This window comes from Sminthopsis crassicaudata, chromosome 4 (genome assembly GCF_048593235.1).
Source record: "Sminthopsis crassicaudata isolate SCR6 chromosome 4, ASM4859323v1, whole genome shotgun sequence".
Lineage (NCBI taxonomy): Eukaryota > Metazoa > Chordata > Mammalia > Dasyuromorphia > Dasyuridae > Sminthopsis > Sminthopsis crassicaudata.
This window is the reverse complement of record NC_133620.1, coordinates 28,979,461-28,997,695: the sequence shown is the minus strand read 5'-3', so window position 1 is coordinate 28,997,695 and position 18,235 is coordinate 28,979,461. Positions and strand designations below refer to the sequence as shown.

At 59.1% G+C, this 18,235-nt stretch overlaps 3 protein-coding genes across 11 annotated transcripts in view; 1 reads left to right on the top strand and 2 right to left on the bottom strand.

Moving 5' to 3' along the window:
* Positions 1 to 915: 915 nt before the first annotated feature.
* On the bottom strand, positions 916 to 5,728 carry MUTYH (mutY DNA glycosylase). 5 transcript variants are annotated; one of them, XM_074266107.1, is made up of 16 exons: positions 5,696 to 5,728; positions 4,470 to 4,583; positions 4,152 to 4,279; positions 4,023 to 4,062; positions 3,872 to 3,945; positions 3,614 to 3,655; positions 3,450 to 3,521; positions 3,092 to 3,205; positions 2,909 to 3,006; positions 2,623 to 2,767; positions 2,465 to 2,543; positions 2,172 to 2,363; positions 1,827 to 1,966; positions 1,604 to 1,753; positions 1,476 to 1,517; positions 916 to 1,141 (listed from the first exon to the last, which is right to left on the bottom strand). In XM_074266107.1, exons 2-16 carry the CDS (start codon positions 4,534 to 4,536, stop codon positions 1,031 to 1,033), a joined length of 1,494 nt encoding a protein of 497 aa, XP_074122208.1. In that variant the 5' UTR covers positions 4,537 to 4,583; positions 5,696 to 5,728; the 3' UTR covers positions 916 to 1,030. The 5 variants fall into 5 exon arrangements, with proteins under 5 accessions (XP_074122208.1, XP_074122211.1, XP_074122210.1 ...); XM_074266110.1 differs by lacking the exon at positions 5,696 to 5,728 and adding an exon at positions 5,423 to 5,582; XM_074266109.1 differs by lacking the exon at positions 5,696 to 5,728 and adding an exon at positions 4,941 to 5,317.
* A 141-nt stretch (positions 5,729 to 5,869) lies between these two features.
* TOE1 (target of EGR1, exonuclease) lies at positions 5,870 to 10,700 on the top strand. Of its 2 annotated transcripts, none has more exons than XM_074266112.1 (8): positions 5,870 to 6,091; positions 8,145 to 8,275; positions 8,361 to 8,401; positions 8,627 to 8,723; positions 8,826 to 8,984; positions 9,142 to 9,401; positions 9,496 to 9,670; positions 9,748 to 10,700. In XM_074266112.1, exons 1-8 carry the CDS (start codon positions 5,986 to 5,988, stop codon positions 10,333 to 10,335), a joined length of 1,557 nt encoding a protein of 518 aa, XP_074122213.1. In that variant the 5' UTR covers positions 5,870 to 5,985; the 3' UTR covers positions 10,336 to 10,700. The 2 variants fall into 2 exon arrangements, with proteins under 2 accessions (XP_074122213.1, XP_074122214.1); XM_074266113.1 differs by lacking the exon at positions 5,870 to 6,091 and adding an exon at positions 6,919 to 7,079.
* Positions 10,614 to 18,235, bottom strand: part of TESK2 (testis associated actin remodelling kinase 2) — a 138,428-nt gene continuing 130,806 nt past the window's right edge. For all 4 annotated transcript variants that reach the window (XM_074266105.1, XM_074266102.1, XM_074266104.1 and 1 more), the window contains 6 exons: positions 14,977 to 15,059; positions 14,712 to 14,796; positions 14,309 to 14,392; positions 14,105 to 14,191; positions 12,519 to 12,636; positions 10,614 to 12,385 (listed from right to left, as the gene is read on the bottom strand). In XM_074266105.1, the coding sequence (XP_074122206.1) occupies positions 11,655 to 12,385; positions 12,519 to 12,636; positions 14,105 to 14,191; positions 14,309 to 14,392; positions 14,712 to 14,796; positions 14,977 to 15,059 (1,188 nt within the window). In that variant the 3' untranslated portion in view covers positions 10,614 to 11,654. The remainder of the gene's footprint in view (positions 12,386 to 12,518; positions 12,637 to 14,104; positions 14,192 to 14,308; positions 14,393 to 14,711; positions 14,797 to 14,976; positions 15,060 to 18,235) is intronic.

The window sequence follows — 18,235 nt, the reverse complement described above, 5'->3', positions numbered from 1 at the left end:
GAGAAAGGCAAGATTCTTCCCAGCTGTGCCCACTGCTGCCCACTGGTGAGGGAGGCCGGACCAAGGTTGGAGGCCGGGCTTCCCTCCACCTGAAGCAAAGGCGAGGTGAGCCACTGAGCCCCGGCTAGCACTGCAAAACCCCTGTGCCCTGTGGCAAACTCACCCTGTGCCCATTGCAAAAGCCTTCTTTCTTACTGAAAGGAGGGATGTGTTTGGCATGAATTCATGCCCTATCCCCGCCCTTTGCAAACTGGTTTCACACAGCATGTCTACTGTTTGCATTTTATTTTCTCATTTTTTTCCCTTTTGATCTGATTTTTCTTGTATCGTGAGATAACTGTATAAATATGGATATACACATGGGATTTAACATGGATAGTTTTTGAAATTAGTGATTAACTTAATTTTTTTTATTAAAGCTTTTTGTTTACAAAAACATACATGGGCACTTTTTTCAACAGTGATCCTTGCAAAGCTTTCTGTTCTAAATTATCCGCTCCTTCCCCCACCTCCTCCCCCAGATGGCAGGCAGTCCAGTATGTGTGAAAATATGTGGGATTTAACATATATTTTAAGAGATTTAACATGCATGGGGCTACCTGCCATCTAGGGAAGGGGTGGGGAAAAGGAGGGGAAAAGTTGGAACAGAAGGCTTTGCAAAAGTCAGTGTTGAAAAATTACCCCCGCATGTGTTTTGTAAATAATAAGCTTTAATAAAAAAAATAAAGAAAGAAAAAGAACCAGTTTCAGCAACCAGAGAAGATTAAGCTGGCTACTTAAAAATGGTGCTCATCAGGAATTAACTAAGGGAACAGCTCTGGAGGCTGCATAGCCAGGCTGCTGTCCCCAACAGCTGTCCCCGGGCACCTTCTGCTTGCCCTCTTGGAAAGAGAAAGTGGCAAGAAGGGGCTGGAGAGACGTAAAAAAAAAATCCTTTATTTATACAAAAGGAGGCTCACTGCTGACCTGCAGCCAGGTTAAGGAGGGAGGCCGGGGAAGGGGCAGCTGCCCCATTGTCGGGTCAGTACAATCAAGGGTCAGCTGTTGGCTTGAAGAAAGCATTGAGGGTCAGCTGTTGGTGTCGGCGGCCGGGCCCAGGGTCAGGGTCTTTAATGACAGGATCTTGGGGGCCTTTGGAGGGCTGTCGGGGGAAGCCAAGAAGATGGGCCCTGGTAGCCGGTGGAGGCTGGGAGCATAGAACCCTCGTCCCAAGCCTCCCCAATGTGCCAGGGGTAGCTGACACAATGTAAAAATGGGACTGGATCTGCAGGTACCAAACTGAGACTAACTTCTGAAGGAACCCTTGGCAAGGATCTTGATTGTCCCAAACCTCGTTTCCTCCTCTGTCAAATGAGCTCCCAGGTTTGTGGTGAGGCACGCAGGAGTCAGCTTCCGAGCCGTGCCAGCCCGGGCAAGCCTCTTGCCCCCTCTGGGACCTGACATTCTATTAGATGGGTACATGCCCAGGAACTTACCTTCTTGCTCCTTGAGTGCTGGCCCTCAAACAGCCGGAGGACCTGGCAGGGTGAGAGGTGAGTGAGCAGCCTTAACCCCCAGCCCAGCCCCACTGCTCCCTGACCCAGCCTCCCCTGCCCCTGGGTACCTTCTTCATGGCCGTAGGCACAGCAGCAGACTGGAACTCAGCCCGGGTCACCCAGCGGGCACCCGACGGGGGCAGGCCTGGGGGCTGCGCTTCCAGGGCCAGGCTGTACACCACGTACGTCTGCCGGATGTGGGAGAAGATGTGGACCACCTGGGGAGAGCAGAGGGTTGGGTAGGGGCTGCCAGGGACCAACTGCACAGAGCCCCCTCCGGCCGTTACTTACCTTGCCAAGCCGCCGCAGGCTCTTCAAGGGGAGGGGGCCGCTCACCCAGGCCCGCAGCGCCTTCATCAAGGCCCGGCACTGGACAGACTCGGAACCTTCTGCCGGCACGGAGGGGAACTCCCAGAGGCCGGCCAAGAGGCCTGCAACAAGGCAGGAGGCCGTCGATCCTCCCTGGTTGCCCCTCTGCTTCCCCCACCTCAACCACAGAGCTGGCTAAGTGGGCCAGCCCCCCAAGAAAGAGCTGAGGCCCCAGGGGCAAGCACTGCCTGCAGGTCACCGGCTCTGACCCTGCCTCAGGTGTCCCGGCCAGCGCCTGGGGCACAGACCCTGGGCCGGTCTCCGTACCTGAACTCGGCCTCTGCACCAGCAGGAAGCGGCAGGTCTCCGGGCCCGGCTGCTGAAGGACACAGAGGGCGGTCCGCTGCTCACGGGGAGCTTTCCGAGCTGGCTGGCGGGGAAAGTTGGCCACGCCGAGGTCTGGACGCCACGGCTCTGAAGGGGGTGGGCACAGCGGGCACAAGCCGGGCCTCCTTGGGGCTGGAGATGGAGACAGGCTGGCACCAACGTTTGGAGACAGGGGGCTGCCTCCCTAAGCCGGCCAGGCTCCCATGGCCTGCCAGGGGTGGGGAGACCCTCACCACACTCCTCCACGTCCAGGGTCTCGGGCTCCGGGCTGCCCAGCAGCCTCCGGGACGCCGCCGCCTGTTCTCTCTCCACCTGCAGTGGGGATGGAGCACTTAGCTAAAGCCCTGCAGGCCCTGCTGCCTCCCCCCATCCCTGCCCCAGGGGTGCTTACCCTCTTCTGGGCCTGACAGAAGCCCCGCACAGGGCACTCGGGGCACAGCGGGCCTCGGGGGGTGCAGACCGTGGCGCCCAGCTCCATGGCCGCCTGGTTGAAGTCCCCGGGTCGGGCCGGGTCCACCAGCTGCTGGGCCAGGCTCCTGCAGGACAGCTCTCGTGGGCAAGAGCTCCTGGAGCCCCTGCTGCCCAGAAGGGGCCACCTCCCCTGCCCTGTTGCTACCAGCCTTTCCTCCCACGGACCCAGGACCTGCCCAGGCACGGGCTAAGCCGGCTCGGCCTACCAGAGATGCTGGGTGACCAGGGGGCTTCCCGGGTCTGCCCCGATGGCTCGTAGGCGGCACAGGACGCGGGTCACGTTGCCATCCACCACCCCAGTCACCTGGCACAGAAATGACCGTTATTCCTGGCCCTGGCGGGAGCCTCCCCATCCTCAAACCCGGGGAGGGAGGCCGGAGCTCTCTGACCTGGCCGAAGGCGATGGAGGCGATGGCCCCAGCCGTGTACCTGCCCACCCCGGGCAGCAGCTTCTGGAGCATGTCTGCTGTTCGCGGGATGTGGCCCCCCAGCTCCTCCACCACCTGGGGGAAGAGAGCGCGAGTCATCCCCTTCCCAGGCCGCCGAGCTCCCAGCCCGACGGGAAGGGAACCGCGTGCTTCGTAAGCATGGCCTCTGGTCACGGGGCACGCCGGAGCTCAGGCACCCTCTGGCCTCCTGGGGACTGGGGGGGCCCGGCAGTGCCGCCTGGGCTCGGCCAGTGGGAGGGACCCCCAAATCTCCCACCCCAGCCCCGGGGGCTCTGGCCCCGCCTCTCTCGACCCTCACCTTGCGGGCGCCTTCCTGCAGTCGCCGACCCCGCGAATAGTATCCCAGGCCGGCCCACAGCTGGTTCACCTCCTACCGGTCGGCGGGTAAGAGAGAAATGCCCACATCAGGGGACAGAGAGACCCCCGAGCCCCAGCCCACCCCCACCCCCAAACTGCTCTCACCTCCAAGGACGCCCCAGCCAAGTCCCGCAGCGTCGGCCACTTCTGTAGACCTCGGGAGAGACAGAAGAGGTCACCCAGGGAGGCAGCCCTCCCTCGTTTGGGGGGTAAACTGAGGAGGGGGCTCCCCTCGAGGATGGTGTGGGCCTACGGTCTCCCTCCACCCGGTGCTGGGGATGCCGGGGCAGGGGTTCGGATTGGCCACATGGGGGAGGGGCGCTGTTGTGGGGGAGGGGGCCCTGCTCTGGACGCGGGCGTCACCTGCATCCACCTGGTGTAGTAGCCGGTAACTGTGGCGACCTGGGTCTGCTGGAGCATGATCTCTGACACCCAAACTGCGGGGGGAGGAGAGAGTCAGGGCGGAGTGCGCGGGATCCCGTCCCCCCAGCTGGGGCCCGGGCCCGGCTCTCACCGGCGTACGCCCTCTGGTCTGGGTCCGGCTCTCCCGCGGCCTGCGGACAGGTGGGGGGCAGGAGCTCAGGCAGGGGGCTGAGCCCAGCTCCCTCTTCCTCCTGCCCTCCCCCCCGCCCCCAACACCTACCCTCCTCCTCCAGGGCAGGTCCCGCTTGGCCTGGTCATACCAGCTGAGGAGGTTGGCCCGGAACCCGGCGACCTGGTCGGCGGCGCCAAACACATGGTACGGGGACACCTGGCTGGGGGTCCCTGGGCCTGCGGGATGGGCAGGAGATGCTTAAGGGACTGGCCAGGGCGGCCGAACCAGCAGTGGTCCTTGCCTCAGTTTACTCTTCTGCCAAAAGGCCCTCCGGGGTCGGGGCAGCCCTGCAGAGTGCTTCCAGGTGTGTCTCCGAGACTGGCTCAGAGCCCCCACCCCCAGCCTCCCTCCAAGCCGGCGCCTCACCTGTGTGCGGGCTGGGCTGCGCCCCGAGCTTGGGGCTGCCCGCCCCCGCCTTCCGAGGCCTCTTCATGGCCAGCTCTGGAGTCAGTCCCTGGGCCTCGCGGAGGCAGCTCCGACCTGGGTCAGGACCGAGGTCAGTCAGGGAAGGCGCCCTGGGCCATCACCTGGGAGCCCGGCCCGGGCCGGCCTCGGCCTGGGCCAGGGACCCCTCGTCCCCAGGGGCGGCCTCGGCTCGCGCCGCCCTGGGCCAGGGACCCCTCGTCCCCAGGGGCGGCCTCGGCTCGCGCCGCCCTGGGCCAGGGACCCCTCGTCCCCAGGGGCGGCCTCGGGCGCCGCCCTGGGCCAGGGACCCCTCGTCCCCAGGGGCGGCCTTGGCTCGCGCCGCCCTGGGCCAGGGACCCCTCGTCCCCAGGGGCGGCCTCGGCTCGCGCCGCCCTGGGCCAGGGACCCCTCCCTCCCAGGGGCGGCCAGTACTGACAGCGGGCGTGTGAGGTAACCATGACCGACAGCTCGGCTCAGACTGGGGGCCCCCTCCCCCCACCAGGAGCTGGGGCCCGGCTCTGGCCTGGCCCTTGTCCCACCTCCAGGACAGCCCGGGCTCGGGACCCCCTGAGCCTCTGCTGGATGCGGTACCGGATCCAAGCTGGAAGCCGGCACGGGGCGGCACCGCCCCCCTCCCTTGGCTGGGGCTGGAGGGTTGTGCTCCTCCCCCCCCAGGATCGGAAGCGTCACTTCTCATCTCTGGGCCCAGGCCGCCCTCTCTGGTCCTCGCCAGGTGTGACCGCGGCCAAAGCCACCTTGGGGCTCCTGCCCTGGAAGCTCCCGGGCTCTTCCAAGCCCAGGAGTGGGATTGGTTCCACCTCCCCCCCTTCCCCCCTCCCCCCCTTCCCCCCCTTCCCCCCCTCCCCCGCTGCGGTTCTTCCGGGCATCCACAGCACGTGGCGCGGCCCACCCACCCGCGCGTGTGACTCCCGGCCACCCTTCCTGCGGAAGCTCCGGGGCAGCAGTCCCCCCAGCTTTCTGGACAAGGGAAGGCGCTGGTGGCTCCTCCAGGAAGGACGCTTTGGGCGCCTGTGTGAAGTGATGGACTAGCAAGGGGGGGAGCAGTGTGGGGAGGACCAGCGTGAGCTACGGTAGATTCATCTAGCTTGGGGGGGATGGATGAGGCGCGGGGGGGAAGGGGGCCGCGGGACGAGTCACAGGGGAGAGCACTTGGGCTCTGGACAAACCTTATTCACGGTTCCCGGTTCCCGGTTCCCGCGGAAAGCCTGGGGGAGGCGGGGAGCTCTGGCCAATCACAGCCTGACTGGGAGCTCGGGGCGGGGTTTCGATGCGGGAGCCAATGGGCGCCCAGCGCACGCCAGTCCCGCATTAGGGTCTCGAGGTCCCAGCCTGCCCCTCTGCGCGCCTTCTGCACTTATCAAGGCCCTGAGCATCAGGAAGTGTGGGGCGGCGCTCAGGCGGAGCAGCTGCACCTCCTGGAGGAAACCAAGTCCCCGCCCTGGGCCGCTGAGGCGTTATGGCCGCTGGCGCGGAGACGGAGACGGAGACGGAGACGGAGGCCGATGCCGAGGCCCCGCAATACACCAGCGGAACTACAGGGATCAAGCGAAAGAGCCACAAAGGTGAGGACACGAGCGGGAGGGGGAAGGGCCGGGAGGGAACGCGGCCGGTCTGGAGCACGCAGATGCTGGCAGGGATGCCTTGGGGCAGGGGTGACTACAATTCCCAGCGCGCACCGCAGATTCTTCGGCCTGTGGGGTTGCTAAGCAGTGGGGCGCTTCGAAGCTTGGCGGCGGCTGTGACCCCGAGGGCAGGGTCAGCGACCCTATGGCTTTGGAGGCGGGATAGTGACAAGGCCCAGCGTACACCGCAGTTTCCCTTAGCTGTGGGCGCTTCGGAGCATGCCGGGAGCTGTGGCCTTGGAGCCAACGAGGCATGCCGGGAGCTGTAGTCCTCGAGGTGGGGGCAGGCAGGGCAGGTAGACTTCCTGAGAACTAGGTGAAGGCAGGAACTGGATGCCTGGGGCTTCTTTTAGCCTGAACTGGAAGGTCCTTTGAGCAATGAAGTTCCCTCTCTGCCCATTTTACAGATGAGAACGAGGCCCAGGGAGAGGAAGGAGCCCAGCGTGGAAGGGGCATCCTTGGCAGGTGGTAGGGCACCCCCTCTCTGAGGTTCCGCAAGCAGGGCTGCTCCACTACTTGTGTGGGCTAGACTGGACCCGGACCTCAGTTTCCCAGTCTGTAAAATGAGGGGTTTAATTTGGACGAGGCCTGTGGCCAGGCAGGGGAGCGTCATCTCCATGGACGGTTGGGGGGGAACAAGCCCTTTTCCCTCCAGGGCTTAGGTCAGAGGATTTAGTCACTAAACATTTATTAAGCACCACAGCTGCCCCTGTCAGGGGAGATGGCATTCAAGTGTGAGGTCACAGAAGGGGGGTCTAGCAAAGGAGGTGCCATGGGGGAGGTGGGCATCCAGGCACGGGGATGCACTGCCTGGGCAAAGCAAGGGAGACCGGGACCAGCCCAGGGAGAGCAGGAGACGGGTAGATGTCAGAGGTGGCAAGGCAGCCAGCCAGGCCAATGTGGGGGGACCAAAGAGCGCACGAGGGGAGTAATGTCTGCTTTATGTTCTGCTTTTATTAAGTGCCTACTGTATGCTAGAAGGTAGGCTGGACCTGGGTAGGGAAGGACTCGGGAGGTTGTAGGTGTCTGAGTGGTGACGGGTCAGACTTGTTGGCAGAGTGGACTGGCATGGGAGATGATGAGGACCCCAGGAGAGGGACAAAAGACCAGAAGGGGCAGGGAAGGTGACCAGAGGAGAGGCAGATGGGGCCTAGGGGGAGGCCGGGCAGGTTGGGGTCGCCTCTGGGGTCGCTGGTGATGCCAGCCTTTGCCCCAAGGATGAGGGGCAGAGGGACATGGCCTGGATCGCCCAAGAGCCCCCACTGCCAGGCCTGGGGTAACTGAGCCCGGGGATGCCTATGCCCAGAAGGGTTTCCATACATCACATAGGATGACAGCGTGTGGCTTGGTGGCAGTTCGGTCATCAGAGCGGAAGCCAGCGTGCCCTGGCTTAGGGCTTAGTCCACAGGGGTGGCAGGTAGGCGCCATGCCCGAAGATGGTGATGGGCACGTAGGAAGGGCGGTCGCTGCTTCCGGCTCTGTAACATGAGGCAAACTCCAGGTACAGCAGGTAGTGCACCTGGCCTCAGACATGGCCCAGACAAGGCACTTAACCTTTCTGCCTCAGTTTCCTCCCTTGTAAAATGGGGGTGGTCAGGTGTCTAGAAACTCGGAGTCCTCTTTATTGCCAGCCCTTCCTGCATCCTCTAGACACTTTCATCTGCGGTGCCTCAGGGGGCGTCTGACAAGATGGGCACCCCCAGGAGTTTGCCCTGCCGGGCCCCCTCTTTTATGCAGGGGTGGAGCTGAGGCTCTACGTCCAGGCCCCTCGCAGATGACCCAGCGTCCCGGCCTGGGAGTGGCCTTCGGCAGCCACGCTCTCCCTGGCGCATGGGCTCTGGGCCTCACAGGGGCATTGTGGCCACCGGGCCCTTCTTCGGAGACTCCCGAGCTGGCGTTCTCACGACCATCGCGGGTTTTGCTGGCATCGGGCCTGGTCAGGGCTGACTCCTGGCTGCAGCTCTGGCCTCCATGGTTCCCATTCCTCCCTCAGGTGGTGGAATGGAACTCGCGGCGCCTCGTGTTCGGGTGCCTGTGGTGGACGTGCAGGTGGACAACTTCAAGGACATGTGGCCTTCCATCCTCCTGGCAATCAAGACGGCCAGCTTTGTAGCTGTGGACACGGTGAGGGCCGGGGGGTGCCGCCGCGCTGGGCTGGGGCAGGGCCTGCCTGCCTGCCCCCATTCACGGTCTCCTCTGCTTCCCGCAGGAGCTGAGCGGCCTTGGGGAGAGGAGGAATTTGCTGAATCAGTGAGTCAAGTCTGTGCCTTTGCCCCGGGTGTGCAGGGGCTTCAGCTCAGAGCTCTGGGAGGGATCCTGCAGGGATCCATCCAGAGGGCAGCAGGGTTCTGGGCCCCTGGGCAGGAGGCTGCAGGGTTCCAAATGGGGGCTGGGGCTCAGAGCAGGGGGCTGCAGGGTTCTGAATGGGGGCTAGGCTTTCCTTACCCCACTTGGGGGCATCTTCTCTGCCCTCAGTTGCATCGAAGAGCGATATAAAGCCGTGTCCCGTGCAGCCCGAACACGTTCTGTCCTCTCTCTGGGCCTGGCCTGTTTCAAGAGGCAGAGGTGCAAGGTAGCGGGGCTGCATGAAGCCAGCTGGGGACTGGGGGAGGGGGGTCGGGGTCGGGGCCAGGCCTAGGCCTAAGGCCTCTCTTCCATCTCTGGCCCACTCCAGGCTGAGCACAGTTACCTCGTGCAAGTGTTTAACCTCACTCTGCTGTGCATGCAAGAGTATGTCATTGAGCCGCAGTCGGTCCAGTTCCTGGTGCAGCACGGCTTTGACTTCAACCGCCAATACACGCAGGGCATCCCTTACCACAAAGGGGATGACAAGGTAGGAGGCGCGCATGGCTGTGCTGGCCAGAGGCTTCGCCTCCCAGGCCTGGCTGGGTTCTCTGTGGCAAGGTAGTGGGGCTGGGTCCATGGGGGGAGCCAAGGCAGAGCGGCCACTGGCAGTGGAACTACCTACCCCTTTCTTCCGTGGCCTGCAGGGGGATGAGAGCCACAACCAGGGGGTGCGGATGCTGTTCCTGGAGCTGATCCGCGCCCGCCGGCCGCTGGTGCTGCACAACGGACTGATCGACCTGGCCTTCCTCTACCAGAGCTTCTATGCCCACCTGCCCGATAAACTGGTCACGTTCACTGCCGACCTCTTTGAGATGTTCCCGGCCGGTATCTATGATACCAAGTACGCTGCTGAGTTTCACGCCCGCTTTGTGGCCTCCTACTTGGAGTATGCCTACAGGAAGTGGTGAGGGAGCCCAATCCTGCCTGGGAAATGGGGGGGTCTGGCTGGGGGGGGGGGCTGTGAAGGCCCCAGCAAACCCACCATGTGCTGATTGCAGTGAACGGGAGAACGGGAAGCAGCGGGCCGCCGGAGCCCCCCACTTGGTCCTGGAGTTCTGCAGCTATCCTTCCAGCATGGATGCCCACATTGACTACCGCTGCTGCCCTGTGCCCGAGGCCCAGCCCTCATTGAGCCCCAGTCTCTCTACCACCAGCATCTGTGACACCTTCTCTGTGAGTGTCTTCCTGGGGGGTGTGGGGGGGAAGGGGGCTGAGAGTCCCCTTTCTTCTCACCTCCTCTCATCTTTCAGGCTTATGGCTGGTGTCCCCTGGGGCTTCAGTGCCCTCAGTCCCATGATGTCGACCTCATCATCAGCACAGACGAGGCCATGGAGGACAGGAGAAAGAGGCGGGGAAACCGGAGGAGAAAACGGTGGAAGGGACAGCCAGGCCGGCCTGGGCCTGGGGACGGGCCAACCCCTCAAAAACAGACATGCAGGGAAGGCCATGGGGCCGAAGACGGGGCCAGCACCCTAGAGAGCGAAGCCGAGGATGTCTCTCTGTCTGGCCCGGAGCCAGGCTCCAGTGAGGACATGGAGCCAGAGCTGGAGCTGGACCTAGAACCAGGGGAAGGAGCTGGGCAGAGCTCCGGGTCTTGGGGACCTGGGGTGGGGGGTGGGCTGCACCGCGCTGGCTTTGATGCCTTCATGACAGGCTACGTCATGGCCTATATGGGGGTGAGTGGGGGCTCCTGTAATGAGGACCCTTGGCTGCCAGAGTGCCACAATAAAGTATATCTGAGTGGCAAGTCAGTGCCCCTGCCCATCGCCAAGAGCCACTTCTCCAGGACCTCCAAAGCTCACGGTGAGAAGATGAACCAGGCCTGGGGCAGCAGCTAAGCCCCGGTCTCCTTCCTGCCCAGCTCCCCGGCCCTCAGGGAGCAGTCCTGGGGGGAGCCTGGGGCCCTGGGCTTCCTCTTTTCGGACATGCCCTTGTACCACCCCACACCTGTAAGAGGACTGTGGTCAGGGCCTGGGCTGGACACTTAAAGCCTGATGTGACAGAGGCTTGGGGGTCCAGGCTTGGGGCCTACTCTGGTCAACATGAGTGAGGAGAGTGGGACTCCTGTGGACAGCACCCCCTTCCCAGGGGCCCAAAAAAGCCAAGTGTGACCAGCTACCTGCAACTCGTTTAATTTGTAAATCCGAAAGCAACTTAGTAAAGATTTACCCAAAAAAAAAAAAAAAGGAAAGAAATTATGAAACAATTTAACCGGCTTCATCTTTGGTTCTGCTTGCGGCTCCACCAGAACGGCCCTTCCCTCCAAACGAATCATTTGCTTGACACGTCTCTAATGTACACGTTGGAAATGCGGCTCGCAAAGCCGGCCGGGGCAGTGTTAGCGCGTGGGACGGGGTCCCAGAAGTGGCCAGAGCCCATGCTCCTGGTCACGAGGTGAACTATTTACAGATGGCCCAAGTTTAAGACTCCTTCATAAATACGAAAATAGACACATCATCTGGACAGCTGTAAATTCATGAATCCCAAAGTCAGGAGGCCCTATGGGATCCTGCCTGCCCTTTCACCCCCTCCCCCCCTTGCATAGAATCCACCCTAGGGACAGTAGGACTAGAGCAGTAAGTGCAAATGAGAGATTTGAAATTCAAGTGTCTGTGTACTGGCAAAAAGTCCATGTCCTCAGGTGGGAGACTCGGCCCGTCCCCTCCTGCTGCTGCTGGTTGGTTCATCCCTGCTTTAGACATTAGCTCCAGACCCCCAATAGGAGTTTAAGGCCCCTGGAGACCCTGCAATGGGACTGGCACTAGCCTCACACAGTGCTTGGAAGAGGGCCTCCCATTAGGAGTTAGATGACCAATCAAGAGATAGAGGTGGTGGAGAATGCTGGTTCATAGGTGTGGAGGGCCTTGGATGGCTCCAGGCCTAGATTTTGGTTTAATTGAGGCTGAACTCTGGACCAGTGCTACATGCCTAGCTCTCCTGGGGCCCACAGGAAGAGGCAGGCCGTCTGTCTGTCTGTCCATACTAGGTCCGTATCTTCTCCCCCCCCCCTTCCCGTATCTGCTTTCTGTTCCCCAAAGAGGGGCAGGATGCAGCAGGCCTAAGACCATGGAGCCCAGGCTTGGTTTTTGTAAGGAACTGCCCTGAACCAGAGTTTGGGGCTGCCTGGTCTGGAAAGGGGGCCAAGCCCTGCCCAGGCTCACCCATCACATTCAACCTGCCCTTGACCAGCCCTGCTGCCAGCTGCAGCCCCACCCAGGCTGGACAGCAGGTTCCGGGGCAGCTGGGGTTCCTCAACTTCCATAGCTTCAGGGGCCAGGGGCCCAAAGCCATTCTCTTCCTGGGGGCTTACAGTACAGGAACAGTCCATGGCTTCTTGTTCTGAGGCATGGGAGGAAGCTGGGCCCCGGAAGGGTGGGATCTCTGTGACCCCATATTTAAGGCTGCTGAGTAGTCTCAGGGGGCCCTCAAAAGGGGTCTCCTCTCGTGCTCCAAAGGGGCCAGCCTCCTGCTGCAGGAACTCAGGGCAGCTGGGCAAAGAGCGCCAACGGCGGAGAGGCGCAGCCACGGGCTCCTGCCATTCTGCGGGAAGCCGGCTGATGCCCCCACCAGAGCCCCCGGGCCCCGGTGCATCCAGGTCAAATACCAGAGAGATGACTGACTTGCTGGGCATGTCAAAGAATTTGATCTTGCCTCCCTTGAGATCCTGGCGGGCACTGAAAGGATTAATCTTGGGGAAGTGAGTCCCTGCACCACGGTGGGGTACATAGGAAGGATCTAGCACGCTCACTACACGTGGGGGTTTGTGGGTGAAGATGTCCGATTGGCTTCGGGATAACCAGATGGTGCGGCGCGGGCGAGGAGACTTGGGCGGGATCTTGTCGTCCAGAGAGCTCGGCCGCTTCACGCCAGGGCCCTTCTCCAGGAGTCCTGAAAGGATCAGGGTTGTTAGGGTCCCTCAGCTCCACTCACACTGCCTGCCCAGTCTCCAGCTGTCCTCTCACACATGTCCCCCTCCTCCCTGAGTGGGGGCCCGCTCCCCGAGGGGCCTGCTGGGGCTCACCTTTGCCAATAGGAGTGGGCTTTCTGCCTTTCTCCAGTTCTTCCTCCTGTAAGCAGCTCAGAGTCTCTTCTAGGGTTTTTACAATTTCAGCAAAGGGAGGCCGGAGCTTTGGGTCCATCTGTGAACACAGCAGTGGGAAGCAGGGGTGGGGATGGGGGCACGAAGTCACTGACACAGCCACCACTGGGCCAGGGGCAGATTTCTGTGCTCAGCAGAAAACAAAATGATGGGATTTCAGAGTCGGAAGGGGCCAGGTCAGCTTTTCCCACCCCGACCTCAGACAGATATCCTCCATTTCGGGAGGTATCCTCTCCTATCAGGGAGGTGGGCTAAGCTCCAGGGCTGCTAAGAAAGGCCAAGGATCCTTGCCTTGGAGGCACTTCAGATCTCATGGAAGAAAACGATGGACAAATAACTGTACAGATAAAATACCTGCAGAGCAAATGGGAGGGCATCTTGGGGGGAAGGGCAGTGATGACCCAGAGAGAATAGCCCTTCCCATGCCCCCGTCCTCCAGAAACGGCCTGACAAGGATCAGAGAACGCAGCCTCACAGTTGTGTCCGCCATGACACACTGGTGTGTGAGCATGTGCGTTAGTCCAATAGGACCAATAGCTCTTTTCCAGACAAGCAACTTTCCATCTCATCAGGACTCCCACTATCCTATACATCTTATATACAGTCAGGAACTGGAACCCAAATGCATGACCTTTATCCCCCTGAATGTGACCTCTGATGACATTCAAAAGCCCAAGGCTCTGTCCTGCTCAGACCCTTCAGGCTTCGAAGCCTGTTACTCAGTGTCCGTTATGCCCCCTTCCAGTGTGGGCTCATCTGCTTTTGAGTGGCCCATGGACTCCTTTACCCAGACAGTAGCATGGGACCACGCAGTCAGTCAACAGACACAGGTGACGTGCGAGGTACGGCCGGGCACAGGAGGTGGCAAAAAGCCGTCCCTGCTCTGAAGAGCTCCCGGGGAGACTGAGCAACAGGCGGGGCGAGTGGGACAGAGTCATCGGAGGGAAGGGGCTGGGGGAAGGCTTCCTGCCAAAAGCAGGACTTCAGTTGGGACCTGAAGGGAGCCAGGGAAGGTGGGAGGGGAAGGAAGAGAATGTAGGGGTGACTGGACAGGACAGGCAGGAGGGGACCAGTCTGCAGAGGAGTCGATGTTTGATCCTGGGGATGACAGAGAGCTACTGGAGGGCCTTGGAGTTACACCGAATGCTGTACATTATGTATTTGTTATCTCCCCATTAGACTTTTTGCCTCTGTTTCCAAAGCATTTAGTCCAGTGCCTGGCGTTTAACATAGAAAACGGCCAGTACTTGTTGCCTGGTTGGCAACCTGCTCCCGGGAAAAAACAGGGATTTCCTGAAAGCCCTCGGAGCCGTACCGAGGCAGACACCACTTAGTCACTGCTCTTGGAGCTGTCCACAAGTGACACTGGCTTCCCATTTCTGAAGCTCTTTGAAGGGACACACATTGAGGATGGTAGGTGAGAAAATAAGCTGAGGACAGGCTCAGCAGGTGCCCTAAGGGTTCCAAACCCTTGATCATGTCCAAGGAAGGGGGAACATAGAACTCACATTGCAGCAGTTGAAAGCGAGCTGCAAGAAGTCTGGGGGACAGTCTCCCACCATGTGCTGGAAGGCGTCATAGTCCAGGCCGAAGTTCTGGAAACAAACACAGAGGGAGTTGGTGAGGAGCCATGATACTCGGCCCACTCCAGGCCCTGGAGAAATCACTGCTCCAGGAGCTCTGTCACCCCCAAGCTACTCTGGCTCACTTACCTCAGTCCGGGGCAGATAGTCGGGGTCGGCCTGGATTCGGGCAATGATCTCACAGAGGATGATCCCATAGGAGAAGACGTCGGCCTGCAGAACGAGAGGGATGGTAAGACGGCTCCCCCATCCTGTGGCTCATTCCTCCCCCAGTCCTGCACTCCTTTATTTGGGATGCCACTTTAGGGGGTGATAAGCCTTAGAATCCTCAGAGAAAAAGGCTGGAGGAAAAGCAGTAGGGCCACTCCCCAAAGCTATAGGCCCTTCCAAATGGCCCCTGCAAGCCCTGGTGTTGGCCATCATGTGTTCTGGGCCTCCTGGAGGACCAGACTCCCGAAGGGAAGACAGGAAAGAAATGCCTTTGTTTCCCACTAGCCTCTCCAGCTCCTGACACAAAGACTCTCACATTCACCTTCTCATTGTAGGGCTCGTCTCTGAGAACTTCTGGTGCCATCCAGAAAGGGGAGCCCACCACTGCCAGCTTCTCGGTTCCTGCACTGTGCAAAGGTAGAGGGAGAGAGAATCACACACCCAAACAAGGAGAGAGAGACCTGGGTGGGCGAGGGGTCCTTGGTGACAGGGTTTAGCCCGCTACCCTGCCGGGGGGCATGGAAGCTGGGCAGGAGCTTGGAGGACCCAGGGGAGCTCCGATCTTCTCTTCAGGAGGGGCCACCTACCTGCAGTCAGGAATTTTCTCAGCCAGGCCAAAGTCAGCCACCACAGCAGAGTAACCATTTTCCTCATTTTTAATCAGGCAGTTCTGCATTTTCCAAAAAGGAGAGAAAACAAGACTGTGTAAGCTGGCCCTCCAGCACACTGCCCTCCCTCCCCCATTCTAATAGCACGCATGGTGTGCCGGGGCCCTCAGTATCACTGGATTTGAGACCAACTGTAGGGAGGGAGCTTCAATGCCATTGAGTTCCCCCCTTCAGGTTACAGATGAGGTACCTAAGCCCCAGAGAGGGCATGGGAGCTATCCGGGTGGGGCGCAGCTGCTGCCTTCCCACTTCAACCCATCTGTCCTGAGAAGCCATGCTGCGGGCCCTCCCTTTGTCATTCCACCCTAGAGTAGTCTACAGATGGCCAGGTCATAACGTGCTGTCCCACTCCCCTGTCACAGCTCCCACTTCAACAACACGGCTCTGGCTCCATATGAGGCTGGAGATGTGTGGAGAAGAGCTCAGTTCTGACATGGCCCCGATCCGGGCTGAGAGCAGCTCTCGAGGAACAGGCCTTGGAAAGGTCCTTTTATGGAGGGATTCTCGGCAGCACACAGAACTCCCCTAACTCCCCACTGGCTACGGGAGAAAGCCGTTTGTCTCCTCCTAACTTGCTTGTCTGGGTGCTCTGGGAATCAGCCACAGTAGCCTGCTGTGTCTGCTTTCCCACCACCCTGCCTTTGCTCCCAGACCATAAGTCTGCAGGTCTGGCTCCAGTTCCCCCTCGTCTCCAATGCTGCCCCTTCCATGGAGCCACATGTGATCCCACTGGCCACTGAGCTCCCAAACCCACTTTGTCTTCTGGTCTGTGTGGGTGGATCACCTCCCATAAGAACAGGGGCACCCCATAAACAGAGACCATGACATCTTTGGAGCCCTTAGGGCACCTTGCACATGGGAAGCAGGTGCTCAAAAACTAGCTACTCCTGAAGTTCTAGATGCTCCTGAGTCCTAGGAAGAGACGCAGAGCTGGCACAGATATTCAACGAGCTCACAGCCTAATGGTGGATATGAAATGTGGGCACAAGCACAAACAAGGAAGAGGCCTAGAAAGCCTAAGGAAAGCAGAGGCTACAGTGAAGGCAGCACTGAAACTGGCCTGGAAGGATAGGCAGAAATTCAACAAGCAGGGATGTGGCAAGGAGCAGACAGAAAGCTAGTTCCACAGACAAAAGTGCAGAGGAAGGAAGAGGCGCAGCTCATGTGGCAAAGGAGAATTGGTGTGTTGGCAGAGACCGGGGGCAGAGGGCCTTGCTAATAATGCCAGGCTGGGGCCGGAGGGAGGAGGGGCTTTTTTTTCTATAGGTTTTTCAGTAGGAACAGTCATGGTCGAAGATGGATTTGAGGAATTGTTAAGTGAGTAGACACAGATGAACTGAAACATTTTGCTAACTGACTTGTAGCAAAAAGCAAAACATGACCTAAGAAAAATGACTTCCAAAACAGCCCAAGAGGCTGGGCCCTCTGCCTGCCATGGCTCCCCTCCAGCCTCCTTCCTCCCCCCCATTCCAATTCAAGAGTCTGCCAGCTCTCCCTCACCTTGTGCAAGTCGAGGCCAGGACAGCTGACTCGCTGAGTCAAATCGGGGGCCAGCAGAGCCCCATCTGACCCCAGGTTCTTTGAGCCAATGGACTGTACTACTTCTCTGGGCACCCCCCAGTGGTGCCCGTGTTTCCACTTCTCCTGCTGGCTCAGAAGGAGCCAGCAGTTCTGTTTTTTGTATTACCACCCAAACTGGCGGGCCATGCTTTGCTCACTGGTTCCCCAGCGGCATGGCCCTAATCCCTTGCCAGGGAAATAGGCCCTGCTCCAGCCCTGCTAAGGACACTCAGGTGTCCTGCCAAAAAGGAGGGAGTAAATCAGACCTGCTTACCCTTGATCCCAATTCCCAGTGTTACATTCTCCTTCTATTACTCCTAAATCCCAGAGGAAAGACCTTTCTCTTCCTCTGTTAAAACACCAAGTCTCAGAACTCAGACTCCAGCCTTAAAGGTCAAATTTAAAGTGTAAGGCAACTTGGCCAGCGGTGACTATCTACAGAAGGGCTCTGTTGCTCTTTGTTATCTTGAATCAAAGCACCCATTGATCTGGGCTCCAAGTTCCTACGCTTACCTTAAACCACCCTGGAGAATACTCAGCTTCCACTGAACTCTTAACAGAGTTTCTCAGCTTGCACATCATGGGCACTGGCCCAGAGGCTGCCATTACACTGGGACAGAGGGCTAGAGATTGCTTACTCGTATTCATCTTTCCTAGTTACTAATCTCTATTGAGGCAGAACCTGCAAACTCCTATTCACCCAGAAGCTAACTTCAGGAGATTTCTTCAGAGAGTCGATGACTTTGAGCACATTTAATCTCTACTGGGAAGCAAGAAAGCTTGATGGCAGAATCAGAAAACCCTGGATTCAAATACCAGCTTTTCCACTTAGGACTTTGAAGCATTATAAACCAGTTTGCTTATCTAGAAAGTTAGGCTAAATCCTACCTTTACTAATTAGCTTAGAAGGGTATTGTAGTAATTGACTGAAATGATACCAAATGCTTCATGAAGTGCTTTATCAATAAAGTCATGATCATTATGGCACCATGAAGAGCTCTTAACTGAACGCCCTGCCCATCCTCAGAAGCCCACCTAAATCCACAATCACTATATCTCTTTTTTTTTCCCCCTGAGGCAATGGGGGTTAAGTGACTTGTCCAGGGACACACAGTTAGGAGGTGTCTGAAGTCAGATTTGAACTCAGGTTTGGTGCAATATTCACTCTATAGCCCAGCTGCCCCACCACTTTCTTTCTCATGACTAGCTTATGTATACCACATGGAGCTTCAGCTTAGATCTTGGCAAAGTGCCAACCTTGACAGTGTAGAAATGTGTTCTGGAAATTATTTCTGAGAAAGAGGAGGTGCTCCCAGGAGAGCTGGCCAGGGTACATCCTTGTTCAGATCTCACGGTGGGATACGGCAGTTAGGCTGACCTGTGTGTGCTCAAGAAGCTTCCCCACGCTTCTGTTTAGCCAGGTAGCCAAAGACCTCCCTGAGGCCCCATCCAGTCTCTCACAGTCAGTGTGATCTGAGGCAACACTTAAGGCTGCAGAGAATTCGGAAAACCTAAAATGTTGGGCTCAGCCTAGAATCCCTGAAAGTCATAAGCAGACTTGGGGAAGCTATCAGAGGTCATCAAACGTGATCAAGACCTGAATGTACATTCCCTAACA